The sequence below is a fragment of the Haplochromis burtoni genome, unplaced genomic scaffold, assembly GCF_018398535.1.
Source record: "Haplochromis burtoni strain Fernald_Lab_line unplaced genomic scaffold, NCSU_Asbu1 Contig_55, whole genome shotgun sequence".
Taxonomy (NCBI): Eukaryota; Metazoa; Chordata; class Actinopteri; order Cichliformes; family Cichlidae; genus Haplochromis; species Haplochromis burtoni.
The window spans coordinates 1,292,730-1,318,055 of NW_024582416.1; the positions used below are offsets into that span (position 1 = coordinate 1,292,730).

At 41.5% G+C, this 25,326-nt stretch overlaps 1 protein-coding gene across 1 annotated transcript; it reads right to left on the minus strand.

The window, feature by feature from the left end:
• Nucleotides 1-451: 451 nt before the first annotated feature.
• Nucleotides 452-24,802, minus strand: kiz (kizuna centrosomal protein). Its single transcript, XM_005922405.2, has 16 exons — nt 24,563-24,802; nt 24,115-24,177; nt 23,535-23,697; nt 22,230-22,298; nt 20,694-20,997; nt 20,382-20,561; nt 20,050-20,299; nt 17,123-17,242; nt 16,345-16,509; nt 15,074-15,224; nt 12,983-13,139; nt 12,505-12,567; nt 11,065-11,151; nt 10,586-10,655; nt 2,254-2,300; nt 452-759 (listed from the first exon to the last, which is right to left on the minus strand). Exons 1-16 carry the CDS (start codon nt 24,733-24,735, stop codon nt 662-664), a joined length of 2,160 nt encoding a protein of 719 aa, XP_005922467.1. The 5' UTR covers nt 24,736-24,802; the 3' UTR covers nt 452-661.
• Between the last annotated feature and the right edge of the window lie 524 nt (nt 24,803-25,326).

The window sequence follows — 25,326 nt, forward strand, 5'->3', positions numbered from 1 at the left end:
TTGTAGCTCCATTGTGTGCTTTCGGCATAAATTCTGCTACTTGTGGCTTATTTACAGAGAAATGTAAACACGTCTTTGCACTTTTGAGGCTTAAGGAGAATTATTAAAGAAGCGCCTGTGAAAATATGTGCAGAGCGTTTATTAGAGCCTGAAAATATTCAGAGTTTGTTAGTGCTGCAACACTTTGTGCCCTGGGAGATGGGCCTCTTCAGCGGGTTCACAGGTCGCGCAGAAGCGTGCAGAGTGGCCATTGTGCTTTGTCATTTCACAGGTGACTCACATCACTACACTCGAGCATGCTGGAGGTAGAGCACTCGGAGATGCTTGCGGCATTCAAAATGCATGATTTTCAGCCTAGTGCAAACAAATCGCTTTAAAAGATCAGTTTAATCTATTTCGAGCTGTTATTATGAGCTGGGAGAGTTGTTCAGATAAAGAGACTGAAGCAGGGTTAACATCAGTGTGTTGGACAACTCTTCACATACTTTACCCAGCGTGAGAGCTGTCAACTTTATTATTTGTTTTTATGATACAGTGTGCATACGATTTACAATGCAGACCACTAAAATAATGGTCAGCGGGTGAACTACTACGAGTCAATCTGCCGCAGATTTTGCAGTGATATAATATAGTACATTAAAAAAATATCTCAGCGGAAATATCACTCATAGAAGTCATAAATGCCATCGCTGTTGAAAGGTTGAGGACGCAAGGCTGCTTCAATCTCAGAGTTGCTGTCATCCGATTGACCCCAGAAATCTATACAGAGAGGTACAAAGAACAAAACACAGGATTACATTATTGTGGCAGAATGCTCACTCCAAGCTTCAAATGGACCGTTACTGTCGACATCTTGAGAATAAGTATTTTATTTCTATACTCACTTTGTAAGCATTCCAGTAAGCTCACCTTGACAATCTTAACATTCTTCCTTTTACACAGTTTATATACCAATTAGCCATAACGTTAAAACCGCTGCCAGGTGAGCGTGTCTTTACAACCCATTGGTCTTCTGGGAAAGCTTCATTGCTGACATTCACGTCGATGTTTTTATGCTTAAAACTTTACAGACTGAACATAGCTCCGCGGCAAAGCGCTCCCCGACAGCAGCAGCCTCTCCCAATGCAATAATGCGCTCCGCCAAAACTGCTTTGAGGAAACCGCGCCGAGCACCAATGGGACAAAGGTGTTATGGTGACAGAAGGGGGTCTGAACGTAATTATAGTCAGGTGGTTTTAATGCTGCAGCTCATCAGTGTATGTGTTCAATGTAGGTCTTTTGTGCTTGGAGAATTTTGGGTCTGATCACAGCTGTACATGTACAAAAAAAATCAACCAATAACTAATTAATAAAAAAATTTTGATCTTGGCCAATAAGAATCCAAACTGTAGTTCATTTCAAATTAGGACAATTTCCCCTTCATCATCATCTTCTTATCCATCTTTGGACCTAGAGCTGTGCACTGTGAATTCCCTAGGATCAGTTTGTCAGTGTAGAGTCCCACGCTGAGACAACTCAGGAACATTTAACCGAAACCTGCACTGTGATACCTTTGTTTCCAAGCATCTAATGCACTGAAGATAGGGAGGTCTCCTTTGCTCCACTGACACAATTCTCTCAAGTCATCAGCTCTTCTCCCCAGATTTGCCTCCCTGCAATTTGTTTAATTCCCCAAATTTGAAAATCAAGTTAAGCACTGCCGATTTAACACAGTGGAGAAGATCCAGCTCGTGCTGCAAATGGAGACAGTCGATTCAATGAAATCAAATGTAGCAGCACTGATTAAGGTGGCCTGGTGGTCCATGGGAACTCTCTGATTGCAGCTCATAACATTAAACATCGTTTTGCCACTGTAAAGTCGGCAATGTTCTCTCTGCTTATTATTTAGAGCAGTACCTTAAATGCCTCAAAGTTCAGGGCTGTTGTTTAAGTTGACAAAGACACAGCATGTCCCCTAAAATAAAAGCATTTTAGCTTTTTTATTAATTGAGTTGGTAGCGCTTGCTTCAAATTAATCTTTTAGGAACCTGACTTGGCTTCATGGTCACATTTTATACAGACATCCTCAAAAAGGTACAGCTGCATTTAGAGAGAAATTTAATCAAATAGATGGTATTTTTATGAAGCTTAAATTTTTGAATAATTTCACAGATGTAAACACATGGATTCTCTATGGTGATCCGTTTGGTGTCATTAACCTCTTTTTGACACTGTGTGTTTTCACTTAAATGAAATAATTTAGTGTACACTCACCTTTTGACTGTAGCGTAGAATGAGCCTTTGAGCTTGCCTTCTCTCTCCTGGAAACACAAAGATAGTTAATAGCCTTGTGAAGTTGTGACCCCAGGCTCTCTTTGAGAGAGATTTACTTTTTCACTGCTGAAAAAAATGAAGAGAAAACTTTAACATGACCAAATACTGCAAGTGAAATACGTCAATTCAGATATCAGTCTTTGTAATCAGGTTACGGACTACACACAAACTAACCAAAGCAGTACAATAGAATAAAATAAAATCTTTGTAAAAAAGCATCCATTTAACTTTGGTGATATTTAGTGGCTCGACTCAGACAGTGCACTCGTGAGAACTCCCTTGACTCCTATTGTAGGCGCTTGTGATTTTGCTATGTGGTTGTTCATTCACATGTTTGGCATTTTGTGTGTAAAGTCACAAAGGTAAAAGAAATCTTGTCTGAGTATAATAAAACACACAGACAAATAAATCAGTCCAACTGGCATACGTACAACAACCAAAACAGACTTGCGTGAAGACGCCTAATTAATTCCGAAAGATGATATTTAATGGCTAGAACCATCGTGGCAAAGGGAACTTCCTTGACTCCTGTGTAATTGTGCCAAAGGACTTCCACAAGGCCCTCTTTATTCAAAAATAGTCCAAAGACAGGGTTGCCAGGTTCCCATAGCTCTGGTGATATCGCTATGTAAATGTGTGACCTCCGAAAAGGCTTTGATCTGCCTCGATGCATATGCAATAAGGCCCCCTGTTCCACTTTTAAAGGCCTCCTCTTTAATTTACATCATCACAGAGCCTATTCAAAAGCCCACAATGTATCCTCCTCATCGCCCAGGTTAGCATACACATCCATACTGCTTATTTGTTGGGTCTCCTATATTTGATTCTTTCTTATAAAAAAAAAAAAAAAATGATGCAGACTTTCAAACAGATGAAAAATCTGGTCCGCTTTTCCATCTGCATCAATTCAAACCCGTGACCTCTTTGATTGTCACCCTCTCAATCACCCTCATCTCCTCATCACTCCCTCTTGGCACATGTGACTGTACATTGAGTATAAGGACCAAATTGCTCTGGCTGCGTTCCAGTTGCTATTTTCTAAACTTAAGACCGAATGAGAGAACAAAGACGCACCTCCCATTCCTAACTGTGAGCAGATTGCTCTGTGCTACAAGCTATATACCGCAGAGCCAGTCTAATTACTAGCATATAACCTTTACATTCATATGCTGATAGGACTTCCTACAGGACGTTTGGATGACTCGTGCATCTGTTCAGAGAGAATACTGAACCTCTGGCACTTAAAACGCAATAAAATCAAAGCAGGGAAGCAGTAAGGAAAGCAGTGGGGGGAGAAAACAAAAGCTATGGCCCGAGAGCAGATAATCAGCCTGCCTGCAAGCTGATGGTGAACTGAATGTAAGAGCTGTGGATTTCCAAAATGTGCTTATTCGTGTAGAAATATCTCGCTAAATACACACATTTATGTAAATAAAGATCATTCATCTTTTTTTTTTTATTGTAGCTTAAATCTAAAGTGCTATTATTGATTTTTAATATATCCTCAAACAGTATTTAAACAATGATGATACTGTGTTATATACTGGTTTGTCTGACCAAGCTAATAGAGGAACTGCATCGATAAATTAATTTGTGTTAATGTGTGTTTAACACATTAACACCTTCTGTCTGTATGGTGCATAAAATGAATTACCTGCGTTATTTGGAGAGAACAGGATTTATTTTCCTTTGTTTGCACTACAGCACAAAAATCATGATGGACACAACGAGGAAATCCAAGTGTTATCACGATTCAGCTTTCTAAACTGAATAAAGTAAAAACAGTAAACTACGGCGAATAGTGTATCCATTTACAACGGTTAGGCAACAGATCCCAGCCAGACCCTGCAGCAGCAAAAATACAGCAATAATCTATACCATTACTTCCTCTCCTTTGCCACAATAATAGCTGTTACAGCGAGTAAATTGGGCTTTTCTTTTCTCGAACTTCCCCTCGGGATGGGAATGGCCTATCAGCTGTTCCACTTCAGTGAGGGACAGGACTGATTTCAAGACGGGTCTATTACCATAGAGAGCCCAGCCTGGATCTGACCTCACCAATCTAATATTCAGTTTCCATAAACATTTATGCCAGTTCATCTTCTGCTGAGTTTCCCTTAATTGAGGCAATGATCTGAATATGTAAGACTGAGCTGGCCAGTGTTTTACAAGCTCTGCCACACAGAGGTGAATGTAATGTGTAAAATGATGCAAATTACAGCTATTGTAATGTTCTTTTTCAACCCCGCACTCATTCGCTTTTCATGGCCTTTGCAGTGGTTTCATATTGTTGTTTATCTCGTGTTTTAACAGTTTTTTTTTGTCTACTCTGCATTAGAGTTCAACATAACCTTTAAAATGTATGAGCTTTATATATATTTGACACACATAAGTATTTCTCTCAATTTCTCTTCTTGTTTATTTTGTTTTTTTGTCAAGTAAAACACTCTTGTTTTTCAACGTATGATAAATTTACACGTGTGTGTGTGTGTGTATTTTTACATTTTTATATTTTGCGTTATGACAACACATTGTCTGTCATTACAATACAAAGGTAATGACAGTGTGTGAAATATAAAATCTGATAAATATAAAATTTAATATCATGTTATGACACATTGTAAGAACAGAAGTTGGTATCATCAGCTAGAAATGACACACTTCTTTAAGATTAACACAATCTGTCCATGGCAGAGGCTTCAAAGACTATTCTTTACATTTTGCTCTTCGTGCCATTTTACTGCTTTACTGTTGTGTGCTGTATTAGCCTGTGGTAGTAGTTCAGCAAGTAAGTATCTAGTCTTCTACCACACACATACAAAAAAGCTACTGCTTTAGCTCTTGGCATAAAAACCATGTTCATGCTGTAGAGCTAAAGGAGCGCAGAAATGAACAAAAGCTACAGTCGCACAATAACTCAAGTAGGTTGACTATAGTATGCACTTTATAATAACAAAACCTTTATTATAGTTAGATGGCAATACATCAGTTCCTCAAGTATAAGGATACAAACCATCTTCACATAGACTGTAGTAGTTTTGTGAGCTGCAGCTAAAAAGAATAGTCTTTTTGAAACCATTGAAGCTGTATTTCACTTATGACCAACAGTCACATTAGGGAATGTGAGGACTATTGGAAGAAATTATGCTTAGCAAGGATTTAATACTGCTGCTGATGGCTAGAAAATTGCTTTTATTTACCCCGTCTTTTTTTAAGCTCGCCACCCACACACACACACACACACACACACACACATCGTAATAACACAATAGCACTTTTGTGCAAGGACAATCATGTTACCACATATTTTACATGCAGAAACTGGATTAGTGAAATTGAATAATGAAAAAAAATTGGCACACTTCTTGTGGATTAACACAGTGATTCACTTATGTGAGAGCACCTGGGATTTCTGCAACTGTGTTTTAAATAATTCTCTGCTGTGTTTTTTGTAAAAATCCTACGTTTGACTCTGTGAGCACCATCTCGATCCAGTTTTATGGAATATTTCTCATTTTCTTGAGAAACAAATAAAAACTACTAATACAGTTTTTTTTTTTAACACAGTTAAGTTGCAAGTTAAATATGACCTATTATACTAAAACGTGTTCATGTGCAACAGTTAAATCTGGACCGAACAGAAAAAAAAAAAGCAAAATCTCACATTTTAACTTGACAGTGTGTCAAATTTACAATTTAAGGTCACGTTCATGCTAGAGTCATGAGACTAAATCCATGTCCTTGGACATATTTAAGATTTTTTTCATGCATTGTCCTCCAGTTACATTAGGGAAAATGAATACTGTACGAGGAAATAATGCTTACCAAGCATTTAGCACAGCCTTGCCAGCAGCTAGAAAACTGCTTTTATTTACCCTGGCTTTTTTTTTTTTTATAAGCTTCTGCCACCCACACACAAATGCTAATAGCACAATAGCACTTTTGCGCGGCTGTGCTCGTCTAAAGGTAAAGGGAGACCCATCACCTCATCATTCCCATCAACTCCTACTCCCATCCCAGCTATGACCCTGCAGAAACATTGTTTAGGCTCCGTTTAGATGTACTCTAACAGGCCTGAATGGTAGCAGGATATAGCCCTCAGTGGGGGCAAACAGTGAGAGGCAACTGTGAGTGCACTGTGAGTGGGCGCTCTCTAACATGTGAGTGCTCTCTGCTGGCAATGAGTAAGTACTGCAACTCAGAGAAAGAGGCACTGGGCCAATGATTTCAACACAGCGGGCTCTCGTCCTGACTGGTGGCAGTCTAGTGGAGACAGCCAGTGTGAGGGATGGATGAAGGACAGATCAGGTTACACTTTTTTAACGCCTCATCTAAGCGAGGGTGGACTGAAATTTGCAGGCTGTCTGACACAAAAATTGCAATAATGTAGAGAAAACAGGAAAATAAAGCACCAGAAACATCTGAGTAAATGAATCCAAGCTGCTTTGAACAATAACAACACGGGTCACATGTGCCGTCTTTGGCTTTAAAGTTTTGCGTCAACCTAAATGAATCCCAAAGTTAAATAAAGTGATCACAAATAAAATGTGAAAACACAGAAACAGAAAATGCCTGAAAGATGGCTTCTTTTATAAAAGAGCAATCAGGCATTCATCCGTTTCAGAGAGCCAGTGCAGCACAGTGACCTCCTCTGGCTGGAGTCTCTAAATGCTGCCTTTATCTATTCATGGTTGTTTGTGGTAGTGGAGTGGTGGGGGTGGGGTGGGTGCAGCTAACATACTGTCAAATGTTTACGCACAGAAAAACAACTTTGTTGCCTGACGTTATAACCATAAAAACATTTAGAAGAACAGATGCAGTATGGGTAAAAGGCAGCTCGGTCTCACACGGCCAACTATTCTGCTGTCTTTGTGCTCCTTATGTCGTTTTTGGATTCTGGATTTGCGATTTTCCACCTATTAATACTTCTTTGTCCGTTACCGTCTCTCTCTCCCCCTCTATGTCCTGCTTTCTCTTTTACGTGTCCTCCCCCCTTCTCAGCTCTGGTCCCTCTCACCCCTCCATCTCTCCTCCCAGTGAATTGTGACATGTTCACATAGCCTCCACGTATGTGTGTGTGTGTGCAGGAAACACACACACACACACACAGCTTCTGATTTTGACACACTGAATGATCTGAGGTCGAATGCTTGAGCACATCCTGTTGTCCAAAGCAAAGCTGTAAACCACTAATTGTTGAGTCAAGGTTTTTGTCAAGCAGGCACTAGGCACAACAATCATCACCCCGTCTGATGGCTGCAGATTTTGTTTTGTGTGTCTGTGCACATGTGCTCGAGCATCTCTCCCCGTCTCTGGATCAAAAATGGGGATACGCGATGGAGCGGGGAGGGCATAAAAAAGGTATTAAAAACCCCAAAATAAAAACAAGAAAGGAGTGCCATCTGAAATGCCTACAGTAGAAAGGAGCACAATGTTTCTTTGCACGAGAGGAAGCAGTGGCATGCACTCGCATACAAAGGGGAACAAGTGGTCTTTACATGGAGTGCAGCTGCTTATTAAGACTCACTCCTTCGTGCATTATTCCTTTCATCCCCACTCAACCACAAAGTGATTTTACTTTGCTACTCACAAAGACAGCAAAAGATTTCTAATGGACAAATCCTTCATAAATGTTGCAGATCAGTCGCTTCCCCGCGAGTTATAATACAATAAACAGAACATTCCATAAAAGTATCTAACTGAAAAACACTGTGTGGGAGAGAGCGAGGAAAAGAGAGACACTGGAAAGCAAAAGAATATGAAAGAGCCCAATTCTCTCCAACTTCATAATAGTGAAATGAGCACATATAAATGTGTTAAGAGTATCTCTTTGCATCTTGTATAGACTGCATGTATTTAATCTGTAAAGCTTATTAAGACCCCAGTCATTGCTATGCAAAGCAGCACCCAGTGCTTTTCTCTCGCTTTTCAGCTGAGTGCAGTGTTTGGCCAATAGCACTGGCCCCCCGCCTCTCATTCTGCATTCATAACATGCAACATTTGCACAATGTATCTCTCAAAGGCCCTGAATAGAAGGCCTTAATACTCATGTAAACAACTGCAAACCAATTACTTAATGAATCAGGCCCACACATAATGAGAAGCCTCACAAAGGGCTATAAATGCATTTTTTGCACCAAAGCCTCTGCTTTAAACTACAATCCCTCTGCTGTAGTCTAGGCTTAACTGGCAAATCATAATTATTGTCTAAGACAACAGAGAGGAAGCCATTTTTTTTATTTCGAGTCCAGCACCATCCTCCTTTTGAAGTCACTCATCAGCTCACTGACAAAATAAAGCAAATAATTAACACAGACAGGGGAGAGGAAAACACAGGAAGACGGCGAGGAAGAGGGGCAAACAGATAGAAAAAGGGTAAGAGAGAGAGCGAGACGCAAAGAGAAAGAAGGAGGAAAATGGGGCAATGTTACGCCTCTGCTTAAGCACAGGGCTTCCAGACCACTTGTGGAAGCAATAAAGACCAAGAAGTGACTGTTGTAAGTGGAATGCTTACATCTAAGCGTTGAGGGAGAAATGGAGCAATTGCTGTATCAGAGCGGCAGCAGGTAAAAACAAGTTACAATAAAGTCCTTCAAAATACTGCTTTAAATTACATTTAGGATGAAACCTGTTCTGGAAATGCACAACAAAAAGCAAAAACACAATCCTTCCAAACAAAGAGATGGGTGTTGGGTCAAAATGAACATTAAAATGAAAAAGAATTTTGTATTTGTGATCCAAAGGAAATCCAACTGTCCCAACAGCTGTCATTTACTTCACTAAGTTTATTTGTGACTAAACCCTCTCCATGTCCAACCAGCCATCTCCTCCAGCATCCTCTGCATTGTATTGCCTCCCTCCCCCACTGTGTTTAAGCATCAGGGATTTATCTATTTTTAAGAACTAGAGAAGACAACATAAAACTTATCAGTCTAATAATAAGAGAGATATTGTTCAAAACTGCCTGAAAGGGTTATTAAAAATATATGTTGTAAGTGGACATAAATAAAACTGAACTGAGCAGGGCAAATGTTATGATGTAATATCATTTTACTTTACATTACTTAATATGGACTAATTACAGCATCATCTGTGCACGAGCTGTTTTAACTCAGACTCTGATCTCTGACCTGGATCCTTACATAGAGGAGTCCAATATCACTGCTTTACAATTAAAGTTCTTTTATCAGTAAATGTCTATTCAGGGCGCACAGCCACTCCGAGTATGACAAAAGACGTGCTTGGTGCTTCCTTCCACACTCCAGTTGGAATAAAGTGTTGGCCATGCATAACTACCCGTTTTTCCAATTTCTCTTGTGTACACAACTTGTGTCTCATAACTCCTCGTGGCATTTTGTTTTGCAGTCTAATTTCTGTTCTGCAAATTTTGTTTAATCACAGATATTGCGGACTTCCCATGCACATTAATGACAGGGAGATGGGCACCATCTGAGAGGGTCTGGGCCCAAAATTGGCTCATGTTTATTAAAGAGGTTGGTCACCCGGGCTGGTAGTGGCAGACATCAGCAGCTATGAGGACCACAATAGAGCCAGGCCATTAGACCCTTCCCTGGGCTAATAGGCAGACTGGGAGCGCCTGCTTGCCAGGCCAGGGAGATGCAGACTTCAGCCCTTGTGTCAGCATGGTGCCCAGTAATCACATGAAATCAGAGAAGATTATTCCTCATAACGTTTACCCAGCCATTACTAGAGCCCAAATGGTTTGCAGTGAAGAGGTGCTCTGAGGACCTGACATGCAATTGCAGATTTGATGAAGTCGTGTTGATATTCAAATGTAACCGTGGCGTGGTTAGTTTCCACTGAGCTATTTATCATTAGATGTTCTTTTCTTAACTACTTAGAGCTCTGATTTGACCAGCCTAAAAATGTTTCAAGGGTGAAAAATGAAAGGACATTTGTTCTTGTCAACACTCGAGCTGGCTTCTTCCAAAAGCGTTGTCCCCGATTCTCTTCTTGACGTGATATGTTTGCATTTCGACAACAAGCCTGAAGACACTTTTAGGGCTCCAATTTATTTTTGTGGTAGCTGATCTGCTTTTGAATTCTAAAACCTGGTTGAACCCAGCAAACGGTGAGTAAGAGGGGGCTTTAGGGACCTTTTGTCTTTGTAAGCGAGTTAATGGGTGGCACCCCCTTGATCTTATGGAAATGAACAGGGAATTATGAGAGCAGCCATGCAAATGTACATCAACCACTTTGGTGTCTGGTGGCCCATTTCGTGTGGCCCGTTGAATAATAACAATGTTCTTACCGAGGGTAAGGGTCTTGATGTGAGGAGCTTTTGGCCCTCCGCAGGTCCTCTTCATGGCCATGATTTATTCCTTAAAAGAGCAAACAGGGCTGGATGAAACCATTTGATTTCTTGATTGATCTCATCACAAGCTAATTTACCTTGTATACTTATATAGAAACATGTAAGGCTAATAGCAGTGCTATGCTATGAGTACAGTGAAGTCGTATTCAAAGTATGTTTTTTTTAACAATCCATTTGGAAGTTCTTGCATCCACCCTGAATATGGCGCATATCACAAATCATGTGATAACTAAAATCTATGATATGTTTTGTGGAGTTAAAATGGGATAAAAATGGGATTTGTTGAAACTTCACTGAGCAGAAATGTGAGCATAGAAGAGAACTGTTGCTTCTCATGTCCACGTATTTCCTTGGTAACCAATGATTAGGCTCCAGTTGTTCCCTACTTGACTGGAAGAGTGGACCACATCCCTTACCTGAGAGGCTATCCTCCTCCTCCTCTTCAGAACTCTGCCGCCTTTCCATCATGGCTGATTGTTTAAGTAACTGATATGCTTTTGTCTCTATTTAGGGACACACGTGGACGCACACAGGCACAAACACACACACACAAAGTCACGGTCAAATATTTGCTTATAACCCAGGTTTCCAACTTTCACAGGTTTCTGTGTTTGATGAGACAACACGCTTCAGTGGCTCCGTTTTTTTTTGTGTTTTTGGTTTCATCACTTAACAGAGTGGGTGAGAAACACTCTGCTCATTCAGCTAAACTGTTGATTCAAGCCTACAGTATGCAGCAACAGTTTCCATGAGACAGCAATCAGCATCTCACATTATCTCAGCATCCCCTACCAGGAAGGGAATGATTGATTTTGTGTTTAAAAAAATAAAAGAAACACTTGTAATTACTTTCCGTGACACTAAAAACAGTATCATATTTGAGTGGAGGAGAGAGACTGAGCTGGCAAAAATCAACAGAACAGAAGTACATAATAAATGGGCTGTTATCTCACTGATGTTACAAAAAGTACACATTCAAAGAAAGAATGTGAAAGGCAAAGCAAAATTGTGATCTTCTGTGACCAAGTCCTAACAGTTTCAGCTGGGATTCACAATAAAAACATAGGTTTTAATCATTGTTGAAAGCCATACCATGTTTACAGTGCATTCCAATCTCCACTTCATACAGCCACTGCTTTTACACGTAGTCTCAAAAACCCCAGCAGGTCTACAGGCGTGCATGTTTTGGCAATTACTATCAGTTCCAAGGTCACCGTTTTTGATTGTGACATTGATGTCGCTCAGCACAGCAAAATCTTTTCCTTGCAAAATCTTTAGTCAAGTTTTTTTTTTTTTTAGCTGGTTATGTCTCTTTTGATTAAGTGTAGCGATTGGAAACTGAACTCATTTTGCTGGCTGTGCACCTTAGGGATGCGGACACATGAAAAACCCAGTAGGAAATCTGATAGCCAAGGGTAGTATAGGATTGCTTTACATTTCAGAGGTGCAGCTTGAGGGATGGGCACACCAACTGCTTCCAGGATGCCGTCACATCTAGTATTTTAAGTCCAGCCTTGCCGGAGCATTGTTTAGAAGATAATGAGAACCGATGACAGATCTTTTGCGCTTCCCACCCTGGCGCCCTGACAATTAAAGCGGCCGCATTATGCTGGGGCAGTGAATTATCAATTTTGCTAGAATGCCTCAGACCGAGCTGAAAACACAGCTAGTGTTTTCTCGGAGATAATTAGAGAGAACTAGCACAGCTCTTCAGGTGGGACTTTGACCCTGGATTCACCTTGATCATCCTGCCTCAGCCATTGTGTAAAAGAGCCCATTATTCACTGCAGTGGGAAGAAAACAAACCACAACATAAGGACAGTGTGAATGCTGGGGCACCGGCAATGCCTTTTTACCTCTAATAGGACCACTTTCCACAGGGCTTTCGTCCTGGCTGTCCTCTTCAGCACTTTGTAGTTCTGTAAGAAAGGGAAGCGCATAGTGAGAAGCAATGGCAGGGAAGAAGGGAGTCTAGGGATAGAAATGGGAATGGGGGGGTCTTTCTTTAGCTCTGAAAGGATGGGTGTATGAAAACTGCGCTGTGAGGGATTTATATTAAAAAAAAAAAAGCTCTATAGTGAAATTGATTTCTTTCATGAAAGGGAAGTTTTAGTTCTCTGCAGAGTTGGTCTCCAGAAAAAAAAAGTCCATATTTCTTCCAATTAATGGTCTTGTTACATATGGCATATGACACAATGACTTATCACAGCGTGGAATCACAAAAATCCGTGCTGTTTTGTTAAAACCCAAACCCATATTAACGTTTCATTAGCATCATTTTCATAATTAGAATTGATCATGCCTGGTGATATTATACCAATCATCTTCAGTGACCTTCGATCCGTTGCTTCCGTACGGGCCTGGCAGGCTTCGCATCCCCATCAGCCAGCAGAGAAGGAGGACCACATAAAGAAGATAAGTCACTCTTGTCCTCTGCTGAGGGGCACTCCTCACTGGACCGGGACAGAAGTGTCCTCAGCAGCACTTTGGCCTGCGAGCAGCACAAATTAAAACCACACTCTTAATTGTTCTCATTTTGTGAAGGAAGTGTCAAATTGAACTCTCGCCGATTAGGCAAGTCATTTACTTTGGCCATGGCTGCTCGCACAGAGGTGCAGCTGTAATGCGTGTTCAAACGCCAAGAGAAAATAACTTGAAATTGTCTCACTCGTTTAACTCAAAAAAGATGATTTCGCACACTTTCGCTCCCGCTCTCCCTCTCAATCACACTTTTTTCCTCTCACTCTCTCTTTTCATCCATGAGATTAGAGAACTGCCTAAAGAATGCAATCACCCCGGTGTTAATGTGCAACACGTCCCAGATATCTTCCCTCTTGGCTGAGAGGATTGAGACAAACTACTCTCTTCCTCCCACTCTGCTCATTTTTATCTCTGTGGAGATGAGGATACACAATTAAGAGGAGCTGTTCCAGGAGATGGGGAGCAGCGAGATGCCACACGCCGATTTCCTTTCTCTCCTTCTTCCCTCCCCCGTATCAAATCCTGCCATCACCATTTCTCTTTTGTGATCAAAGACTGCCTCTCAGCCTCAGATGGCCATTTGCAACTTTTAATGAGCGCTAATATGGAGGAGATGATCAGGAGGATTTTGACAGTGACAAACTTTAAGTGCATTGTAAGTTGTTATCAGTGGGTCACAGTTATGACTGACAATGTTCACGCTTTCATTTGCAGAGAGCAGAAGAGACGCAAACACAGGACAATCTGAGTTTGCCACTTGGTATTTGATGCTGCTGCACAATAAAAACTGTCTTGATCCTTGTCCCCGATATCCCTCTTTGTTCCTTTTTTTAGATTTAGTCAAATGTACTGTGGGTTGAGGGCTCTCGCAGACCCACTGCATTTTAAATATCAATGAATGCAACTGTTAGCACTTGAATATTCAAAGGGCCTCTTTGAGTGTGTGCATGCGAGCTGCATGCTCCCATTTGTCAGAGTAGCCAGGCTGTGTGGCAAGATGTGAATGGAAATTTCTGTTTTCTCTTGTGTGTGTGGAGAGTAAGCTGTTGTGTGAGAGGACAGAGAGGAGAGAGACGGAGAAATGGGAGGACGAGACTGAGAAATAGATGGAGTGAGGACGCTGAAGAGAAAGAAAGATTTCCACTCAGGCTTTTCCTCGTGTGCTTGGATACAATGATTTCGATGGCAGCACCCCTCTTCCTTTTGTCAGTGCATACTTTTAAGAGGCTGCACAGTCTCCCTCTTTGCTTCTCTCACTGCGTCAGCAATACTACAGCCACAAGAACCCACATAACATGAATCCACAAAAATTAATAAGACAAAAACCTGCATGTGTAGATAATCACTCTGGCAGCCAGATAGTGGGTTTGCTGACATGTCTCTTGACATCATCGTTGAGCTCTGAGTGGGAATATTCTTTGTCATTTCTTTCTTTGTTTAATTGAGCATGATCCACAAGGTCAATGAGTGGGAAATTTAAAATAATCCCATTGAGTGGAAGGTCCAAATGGCTCCCTCGTTCAATCAGACCCAACTGACGGCTATACTTTTGGCTAATACTAAATTAAAAGCAAGTGTTTCTCAGATGAATACACCACATGAGATGAAAGAAGCCAAGCTGAGGCTGTAATTTGCGATTACGACATGGGTCAGGGTTTCCCTTCTGTCTAGGTCAATGTGTGGAGCAATCTGATGAGCAGGAGGCCAGGGCTTAGTTTCCAGCACGAGACACAAAGAGGGCATTTAGCAGTAACTGCACTCCTCTTCAAAAAAAACACGCAAAGGAACAAGCAGAGAAACAAAAACACTCGCTCATTTGGAAAGAAGAGGGAAAAAAGGGGGCCATATTTCTGTGCAGATATCAGTGCGCTTTCGGGATGCAAGTGTGTGACCTCCTGTTTGTTTGTGTGCATGTCACTGGAGTGGATGTGCCTTCGACGCTACCTGGTGGCTGTAGGTGGCATGACGGCTGAGCAGCAGCGGCGTGAACAGTTGGACCAAGCGCTCAGTGCTGAGGACGCGGCGCTCCTTGAGCACAAGGGCGTGCTTGAACCAGCGATCCCACAGCCGAGCAGCATTAGGAGGGAGGCTGGTGCTGCGGTGAGGATGGGGGTGGGATTAGACGGAGAGAAATAGCGGCTTTGTTATTGAGCACACAGCAGGAAATATGAACATAAATCATAATTATACACGCACAAAGTAAAAGATAATTAGATAATCAAGAAGAGTGAAGAAGCTGAAAAGTTTGGAACACCTCCAGTATAAAGCATTTCTCAGAGCTCTTCCTTTAAGCAGCCTTTTTAGAAAGGGTTATCCTAAAACAACTCAGAGGTGATGGATTATTAATGAATTCCAGTTAACATTGAATAGACACAGACAGCAAAATTGATTCAGGTTGAAAAACTGAATAAAAAGGTCGAGGTCAGCCAGGAGGGATCTCCAGAGGAAAGAGGGGGGACACTGTTAGATGTGCTCCTTTGAATTGACTATATAGCAGGAAAGGTCTCAGTGAAATCAATAGAGTAGTGAAGCAGAGCATGGATTTAGCTCAGAGTATAACTACTCATTATCCAAAGGACTGGAAGTCGCAGATAGGGCATTTTAATTTACTCATGACATTCACCCACGCAGTGTTACTGTGTGAGGTGACACCAAAGATGACCTTTTACATTTGTGGACAAGGGAGACTGTATCAAATAGTAGCATGAAATCTCTCTGACTGCTGTAAGTGCATGACCCTCCCCACAGTCTAGTGAAGGAAAAAAATAATAATAATAGTAACATAAAATCAAATGCACACACAGCCATCCATCCGTACTGTAAGGTGGTTTACTTTCCTGAAGAAAAGAAGACAAATATCTATTGAACTCTGCAGCTTTTACAGCACTGATATTTGTGCTCTGAACGACTCCATTGTGAGGTGGTACAAGTAGATAATCACGCAACACCCAAAATATCACCAACATTTTATCATGCATCTATATATAAACAGCAACAATGAATACGCTTACATAACATGTATATAAGCATAATTTTTACATCATCACAATTCAAAAGTAAATGAAAATATAACCCTAAACAAAAACTGCAACTGCACACAAATAAGCCAGCCTGTGGTTTTGTTTTTGCAACATATGAATCCATAATATAAAAAACATGCACAGGCTGATGTCAGTTTCTGGCGCAGGATTCACAGACAAACCAGGAGGCCTTACCTTATTTCATTAGGCTCAGTGCTGGCCTGATGAGCACACACCAGATCCTGTGGTAGCAGGCAGCCCTTTTCTGTGCTCCATGACAACCTCTGAAGCTCATGAAGGACGACTGCTCCACACGCTCCAAGGTCCTCGTCATTCAAGCCCGCTCCATCGTCACAAAGGCTTCCCAATATATAGAGAGCAGTCAGCTATTGCCATGGAGCTCTGGGCTCTGCCAGCAGGTCAGGAGTACACAGCATACATCGAACAACTGCCAATACTTCACACACAATATGAGTATAATCACACACATCAAGGCGCATGCACTCCAGCTCACATAATATCACAGCATGGCTAAACGCTCTACCAAGGGTTGTGACACAAAATGGCCCAAGATGTTGTTGACATCGTTCACAAATGTGACGTTTGTACAGACGGAGAGCTTCGCCTTTGTTAATCAGTATTTCACTACTGCTGTAAATGAATCGTGACGTAGAAAAATCTTCTACAAAAACCAACCTTTATCTAATAAATCATGTGCACAATGCTCTCTCTGCCCAGTAACAATTCAGCAGAGCGGTTACTATAACAATCCCACGTGTCTGAAAACCCCTCAGAAATAAAGATGCACGCATGGCGGTAATGGCACTTCATCTAATGTGAGAGCCCTCGGCAGAAGGATAATATGTTTTCCTCATCTGCACAAACTGCCCCCTTAAATAAATATGTGTAGCATTTCATTCAGACATGGGGAGACAAGTTTTAAAAAGTTTGAAGAAAGACACTAAGGGTGTACCTGATAATTCTACTGAGCTCGAGTCCATCGACAGAAGAATCCCCGTACACACTGGCCTGTTCGCTGCGAAGTCGTCCTTCAATGCTGTCTAGCAGATTAAAGAGTCCTTCCTGGGAGAGACTTAAAATAAATTACCTATTAGTGTGGTGAATGAACAAAAAAATGGAAGAGGTCACGTGATCGATAGGTCTGATATTTTTTTAAATGAAAATAAAACTATGATAACATTTTTTCCGGGCGATTTCCTTGAGGTACTCAAGGCTTGCTGGAGAATGTGATCATTAAACTTCCACAATACAGCTTTTCAACAGTTTACCGTGTTCGCTGATTTTGCCACGTGTAATAACAGGTTGCAAGCGAAGAGCTCGACAAAACCAGCATTCAGATCCGGAGCTTGTTTGCTGCTGAATTAATGCGGTATCGAGCAGAGTTGGTTAAATTGCGAAATAATGCTCGAAACGAGTAATATGACGTTACAGTTAAACTCCATTACCCGTTGTAGCTCGTGCATAAAAGTGTACGGAAAAAGAGGGGCCTCTGGATGATTTCCTTTGGTGAGAGATTTACACTTTAATCTGGTCCTGTGTGCGGCTACAAAATGAGAAATGGATGCCTAATGCATGTGGATATTGAGAATCCATCTCTTTCTTGAGCATTAAGCTCTGGGTGGCCCTCATTGAATTCTCCCAGAAACCCCAAGCCGAGAGATCCTGAGCCCCCTTACATAAAAAGAGGCCAAAAAGAATTTATGACAATCTGTAATGGGCTCTTGGGTTAGGGGTCAGCAAACAATTGCTCCCTCTTTTTTGCAGGTTGTTTCCTGGTAACATCCTGATTAAGCTGGCAGCTTGAATTATATCCATGACATTCTGTAGTGTGCAATACATCTGTGCCAAGTCCTCTTCAGTGTGGCTGAAGTAGAATAGGCAAAAGCTCTGTCTTTTTTTTCCCTTTCCCTTATTGCCAGCGTGGGCCTTGAAATAGTCATCTTTCTCTTTCCACTTTATTTATCAACGCTCTTCAAAAAGAGACCTTTAGAGAGTGAGAAAGTGAATTAGTTGTGTTTTCCTGCAAACCTCTCTCTTTACTGTATTGTTGCCAGCTTTCATGTCAAGGTCTCTAACCTCACTTTAGATGCTACTATTGTCCGTGTGTCCACATCATCAGGAGTGTATTGTTAGCCAGGAGGAAGAGGTCAGCCTCTCTGCAGCAGTATTGCTCTACAGCGTCGAGTTGTGGCTCTGGGGTTATTTATCACATGGAATGGCCTCACCATTGAGTGACTGGTGTCAGGCGAATCTCACCATCCAGGCATAAATAGCAAGTGTAACACACAAAAGGACATGGAAAATATAACCACAAGTAATAACAGCACACACTAAGTGCAGTTACACCTGCCTAAATCTGGGATAGGCCCAGCACGCTGTCAGAATTCACCTTAGAAAATACAGAGTGAAAATTTGCGAGACCTTTGCTAAACTAGAATTTAAGCCACAGGAAAAAAAATACCTGAGCAATGCCCTAATGACACTGCAATTACAATTTTTTCAAAATCCTATACGCTTTAAGCTCCATCTGTGGGATTAACTGGGATTTTTAAGAAGCCAGTGTTAACTGTATCACATGCTGTCACCAATCAATCAAACCCATGCAGCACTTCAGACAACACATGTGAGAGCAAAGCACGTTGAGGGCATTGTGATGGTATTAAAAATTAAACTATACAATATTTGAGTCTGTAGGAGAAATGGGTTGTTTTTCCCGGACTGTGGGGGCGATATAAACTTTAACCTTAAGAGAAATACACGCAGGATAGAGACTGGATGCTCTGCGAGGTTTACATCAAAGCCTCTGGTTTCCTCCTCATACAAAGAAGCTCTCCGTGTTAACAATGAAAGCTGCAGCCAACTCCATTGTCTACCCAGCACAGCCTAACTGAGGCTCCTCTTGGGGTCATGCTATAAAAAGTATAGTCGACCACACATAAACACAGTTGGGCACAAACAAACATGCAGCACTCTCAGAGAGAAAACATAATCCTCCACAATATTTTTGATGCTCACAGAGAGCACACCAATTAAAAAATAAAGCCTTTCATACCAATAATGCTCAGAAATTACTATTTATTTTTGTAATTACAGAAAAAGAAATAATATTTAAGAATATAGTCCATAATGTGACCCAAGAACAGAGAGAAGGCAAACATTAAACAGTGTTTTTTTTCCTTGAGAGTACAGTGAAGAAAAAAGTGCACACAAAATGAAGGTTTTTTTTTAAGAGCATAAGAGGTGCTGTTCATAAAAGACCTCATACTGTAGCGAAAATGCAAAGGCTCTCCGTGCAAACATTCACATAGGATTTTCTGTGGCTCTAACCCCATCCAAAATGATCCTTCAACTCAGAGGCCATCATCACGCTAAGGATTTGTGGCTGTAAGTGCTGTCCACATGCCCACCCCTCCACAGCACTCTATGGTGCCACAAATTTCCTCCTCCACTGGGGACTTCCTGAGGTCTCTCAAGCAGAAAATTGCTCTGTTACAGCATTATCTTGGATTATGGCAATATTGTTGGTGACAGGTCCCCAGCTCTCCCTATAAGATGCATCACTGCCACCGCAGCTGCTGCTGAACTACAGAGAGGACGGTGGCATGAACCGTGACTCCCACAATCCTCTCTGTCAGCCTCAGATGTGAAGGTGGAAAGGAGGAGTTTGCGGCGTGTTCACTCGCTATCATCAACAGCCCTCTGTGGTTCGGCATGGCCATGCAGAACATTCTCCTTGCTTAGCCCGCTTAGCCTTAAATTTTGGGGAGGGAAGCTGCTGACTGCACTGAGCACCGTTTGAGGAAGAATGTTAGTGTTTTTCTTCACTGACCCACTTTGAAAACGTCAGACAACAAACTACATTAGTCATATATACTGTACCTTTTCAAGGCCCCCACTGCAGCTTTGCTGTTTAAGTGGACTGTTTTCTTGGAGCCATTAGAGTGCAGAGACGATTCAGGACTGTGCTGGTTGTGATCACGCCTTCCGTGAGTATCATTACCCTCATGTGCCCCACCCTCTGGTGCATCCTCCTCCAGCTCAGATTGTGTCAGAGAAATAGACAGGTCACTAGCAGTGCTCTCTGACAACTCCACATCTGAACTCAGTGTGCTGACACTCTCACTTTTACCTGGATGTAAATATACAATGTAGTGTAAAGGGAAAAAAGTGCTTTAAAAGATTCTAGCACAGACAGAAAGATCACTGCAAACCTGTTCTCTCTTCAGCTTCTTTTCCCAAAGTGGTTTTTAGCATCAAATGGCCGTGACCTCTCTCTTCATCTTCCATCGTGCGTGCCTCGTGAGCCACCTCTTTGGAGTCGGTGTGTTCTGCGATGGAATTCTGAGTCCTCGTCGGGCTTCTGCTGCCAGGAGATGGATTCTTCTCAGGCCCTGTCAAGGTCGCCAAAGGTGAAGGTTCCCGTTCATCATCACTTCCAAAAGCCACACCGCCAGCTGTGCCTGTTAAGGCACGAACAGATGGGAGCGGCCCCATCGTTCTTTCATGTTTGTCACTCAAATTACCGTCGTCAGGGGAATCGTTTGAGCCTGAAATGTCATCTGATAAATGTGCTCGGTTGCTGGCGGCATCCTCTCCGCCGACTGTGAAGTCCTTCAAAAGGCCACTTGGTAGACGTTCGCGGGAGTGCAGGCTGCGATTGGGTGAATGATGCAATGCTTGGTGTGAGTGTACACTTGTGCTGCCAGCTTCTGCATCAGGCCCTCTGGAGGTCTGGTGGCCCATAAAAATTTCCACTGGTGCTTGTTTAAAATCCTTAGCTGGGTGAGAGACGTATCCGTCCTGGTGCTGTGCACGAACAGCTTCAGCCTGCACTCATGAAGAAAACAAACACACACACACACAATATATTCATTTTATCAGCTAAACTTTTCATTACCTCATAAAATATTTTTTTCCAGGCATGAATATGGATCGCTTAAAATGTCAAAGTTCTTGTTTCAGTTAAATGAGTGCTATTTTGAAAGAATTTCAACTCAAGTATGTCAGCTATCCACTTTAGAAATTTGAATAAATGTAGCTTATTTGGGCCAAGGTCAGAATTCTTTTCACAACATTTTTCAAAAGAATGTCTCAGGATCAATGTTTTAACTTTTAATCTTATTAGAAATCCTTTAGACAAGTTTTGATTCATGTCTGCAATGTCACCAAGGGCGGGGAGAGAGAGAAGCAAAAAAGCCTCCCTCCAAACATAATAACAAAAAGCATGGCTTCTGTTTCTTTTCTGATAAGCGTCTTAAATACCAAACAGTTAGCTGCTTAATAACATTCACTGTAAACCATGCAGCCTGCCCAGCAGATCCACAAAGTAGGTAAAAAAAGAGGAAAAGTTAATTTCTTGGCTGAGTGATTCCATCGGTAGCTGCAGGGCAAAGTAGAAAGTGTTTCACTAAAGTAGCAATTGATTCTTCTATCAATCTGCGGCACGCGTGTGCTCTTCCAAGGAATGTATTAAATATGAAAATCATATCCCGTTATCATCTGTCTCCAGCTTTCAGCCCGGTAAGCTTCCCTTAATGAATGCTGCAGCCTGAGGGACATGCACACTGCCAGCCAATGGCTTGTATGCATAATGGAGTGACGGTACCATTTTGCTCATTACAATATCGACAGACTGAGGGGGGTTTTGCACACAGTTACAAGTGACTGCTCTAGACAGCATGCTCCAAGTTATTATGAGATGTCTTAGACATTTCATCTAAAAGAGCTTTAACTGCTTTAAGTGAAGGGAGAAAGCAGCCATGGGCTTGAACTACATCGCTTGTACAGATTCAGCAGCTAGGATTAGACACCTGTGTTATTACAGATACACAGTTTAAATGTAGACTCTACAGATTTACCAGGCATAATGTCTACGTTCCTTTGTTATTCCAAACCTAAAAACGTAACTTGATAGAACTGAAATTAGCATAAACCTTTAAACATTGGAAAAAAAGAAATAAGTACCATTTATCATCCAAAAAATATAAAACAAACAAACAGAGTGCAGGTTACCTGATACATAAAGGATGTGATGTGTGTGATCACATGCTATTGCATACCTTTGCTGGTTCCCGCTCCATTTTCTTCTTTGCTTCCATAAATTTGGAAATCTTTTTCAAACACTCAGCCTGTATGAAATAAGACTGAATTAATAATTAAAAGATAAATGACTTCTTTAATATTCAACTGGCATGTGTCATGCAAACTCATCTAACCTGTCTGAATATTAGCTGGATGTGGTGTAAAAGTGGGGAAAAAAAAATAAGGAAAGTAGCTGAAAGCAGCCCCTATCAGTAACAGAGGGTTTTCCTAAGTGAGTGTCCTCTATGCAGACGCTGACACCCCTTAGCATTTTTATTTGGCCGGGCGGACTCACTGCCTTACTGCCAACTCCAACAGAACCTTTGCCATACCTTTAAATTACAAAAACAGACCTTTAAAAAATGTGTTTTTTAACATACAGCACAAATACCAAAAATACAAATACAATAAAATCTAGATAAATATACATGCTAATCGGAGAGGGAATATATACTCACTGTCGGTTTGAGAAATGTGTTTTTCTTTGTACCAAAAGCATCACGGTTCAACCAGAAAAAAACCGTGGTTGATTTTACACAATGGAAACAAAGTGCAACAGGACGACCAAAATAACAGCAAACATGCAGGACTCATAAAGCATCAAGAGGAAATAAACCAACTGCTTGAGGGGAGAGAATGGCTAAATCTCTGGAGCACTTCAGAGTCTCTATATTGGGCAATTAACTCGGTGAGTCATAATTAGCCAATTTTGTTAATTTGATATTAAGCTGTCAAGCACTGTCGTTGAGTTTTAAGTGATAATCTGACTGGCTCATTGTTTTCTCCCCCGTTCATTTGCTTGTCATGATAAATTGCACAGTTTGAGTGTTTACTATTGTCACATCAAGCCATTGCAAGCAAATGTCTGCTCTGTTAAAATTGCAGCAAGGCATTAAGGCAAATGAGCATCAACAACACCCTCATTTATAAAAACGCAGCATCCCTAATAAATATATATATTTTATATATACCTGCACATGCATGGGCGGCCATTATTCCAAAGTTAACCTCGTAGAACTACGGTTTTCTTAAACGTACAGCTTGGACAGCAGTAATTACTGGTTATTACACGTGAATCTAAAAATGTCAGAAGAAAAGTACAACTGTCAAATCTGATTCCACCGCAGTGGAAGGAGTGTTTGTTCATACTAAAAGCCTGCTTTCAGTACGACTCCATAATGACAAAAGCTACTCCACTGAACAAATGAACTTGAGCAAATGTGTGTGTGTGTGTGTGTGAGAGAGAGAGAGAAAGAAAGAGAGACAGAGCGTGTGTGTTCTACCTTTTGTTGTTGGAGGGGGGCATGGTCAGGACTATATTCCTTCATGCTAATTTCTATGCACTCCACATCTCTCAGAAGCTCAAGGTTTCTCATTTTCGCTCGTGCTTCCCTGTCACAGATTTCCTTGAGATAACTGCGCAGTTTGGAACACTTTATCTGTAAGCTGAAGGCAGTGGAGAACTATTATTCAAAAGAAATATTATCTAAGAGCATTGTCAGAAAATAAGAGCTCGACTTCTCAGGAGAAAAGGTTAAGCACAATATGTTTTAAATTTAAATCTCATTCTCAAGTCGCCCATCAACCTAAGCCCTGCTGGATGGACCTGGCATGTTGGTGTTTATGAGACATGATTTACATCTTTTTTTTTCTTTTCTTTTTTTTTAAAGCAGTGTTATGCTTGTACACATTGTATTAAATAAAAACTGACACAAATGCCTGGATTGTTTATTCCCAAATGAAAATAATAAAACAGCTGTCAATCTATATGAATACATGGGAATTTTTTCAAATCAATTTCATATACAATGATGAAAGTCCACTCACATATAATTGGATATTTAACTCAAACCAGTGACTTACGCTCTTTTATCGGATCTGGAGTAAGCAAACAGCTCCCTCTCCAGCTCCAGCCTCCGTTTCTCCCTGCACACAGAGCGCACAGAGAAGGTGTTACCCACACACACCGCTCCAGCACCTCCGTGGTTTCCTGGGCTAATTATTGCCAAACCGTCAGACTTATGAACCCAGCGAGGTTCCATAACACACATGCTAATGCAGGATAGCAACTTTCATGGGAACTTGACTAACTTTCATTAATACGCAAACGCTAATCAGTTACTGCTTTATACACATCCACGAATCCAAGTAAGCAGGCTAAAGAACTAGCTTCTGCTCATCTCTGTGTACGCGGAATTCGCTAGGAAGCTAACGGGTAAGGTGAGGCTATCAGACGGCAACGGTAACAACTCGAGTCCGCGGTTCTACGGGGCCGTGCTCTTTATAATACGAAAACACCAACTGTCCTCACCTTTCGTGTATGCTCTGCTGAGCTGACGTTATCCTTTCGTAGTAGTGGTCCTCGCTGCGAGCCGAGCTTGCCATTTTCTCCCGCTTTTGGCGCCGTTGCAAAGCCGAGAGGAAGAAGAGGCAGACGGGGAGGAGGGGGAGAGGGGGGCCACTGGTGTTTACGTTGGTTGCCATGCGCACCGCTTCCCAGAAAGCCTTGCGGATAAACACAGAGAACACGTGGTTGGAGCACGGAGACGTGCACGAATTAAATCCGAGAGTAATAATGAAAGAAAAAAATCGACTAAATGTTGGGTAAGAATTTGTTTTTCAGCGTATTTGGAGTATTTGCCCGAACGTAAATCCCCCTTATTTAGAAAGACGCACAGATGTTCGTAAAGGTGTTTAAATGTCATTTCTGTTTATTTATCAGAGTTTCTAACCCGCCTGGGCTAGATACCAGCCATCAAACGTCTGACTTTTATTTGATAAGCTTCCCTTGCTCTGTCACACACACACTGATGTCTGATTTTCTCTGATGGTTGCTGTGCATCATCCCCAGATGTTGTCTTGCATTATCAAGGTTCATCGCTGACATTTCTCAGAATGTCATGTTTTGACTGAGTCATTTTCTCAAAGCGACAGCACTACATGTCCTTGCTGGGATACTGAAATTGACTGCTCCTTCAAATGCACACCCTAATCAGCCAATTTCCCCAATTCCAGTCCCATCAAACTGCTCTTTATCTGTTGAACTGGGGAGTTTTGTTGTTCTTTTCTAATGCT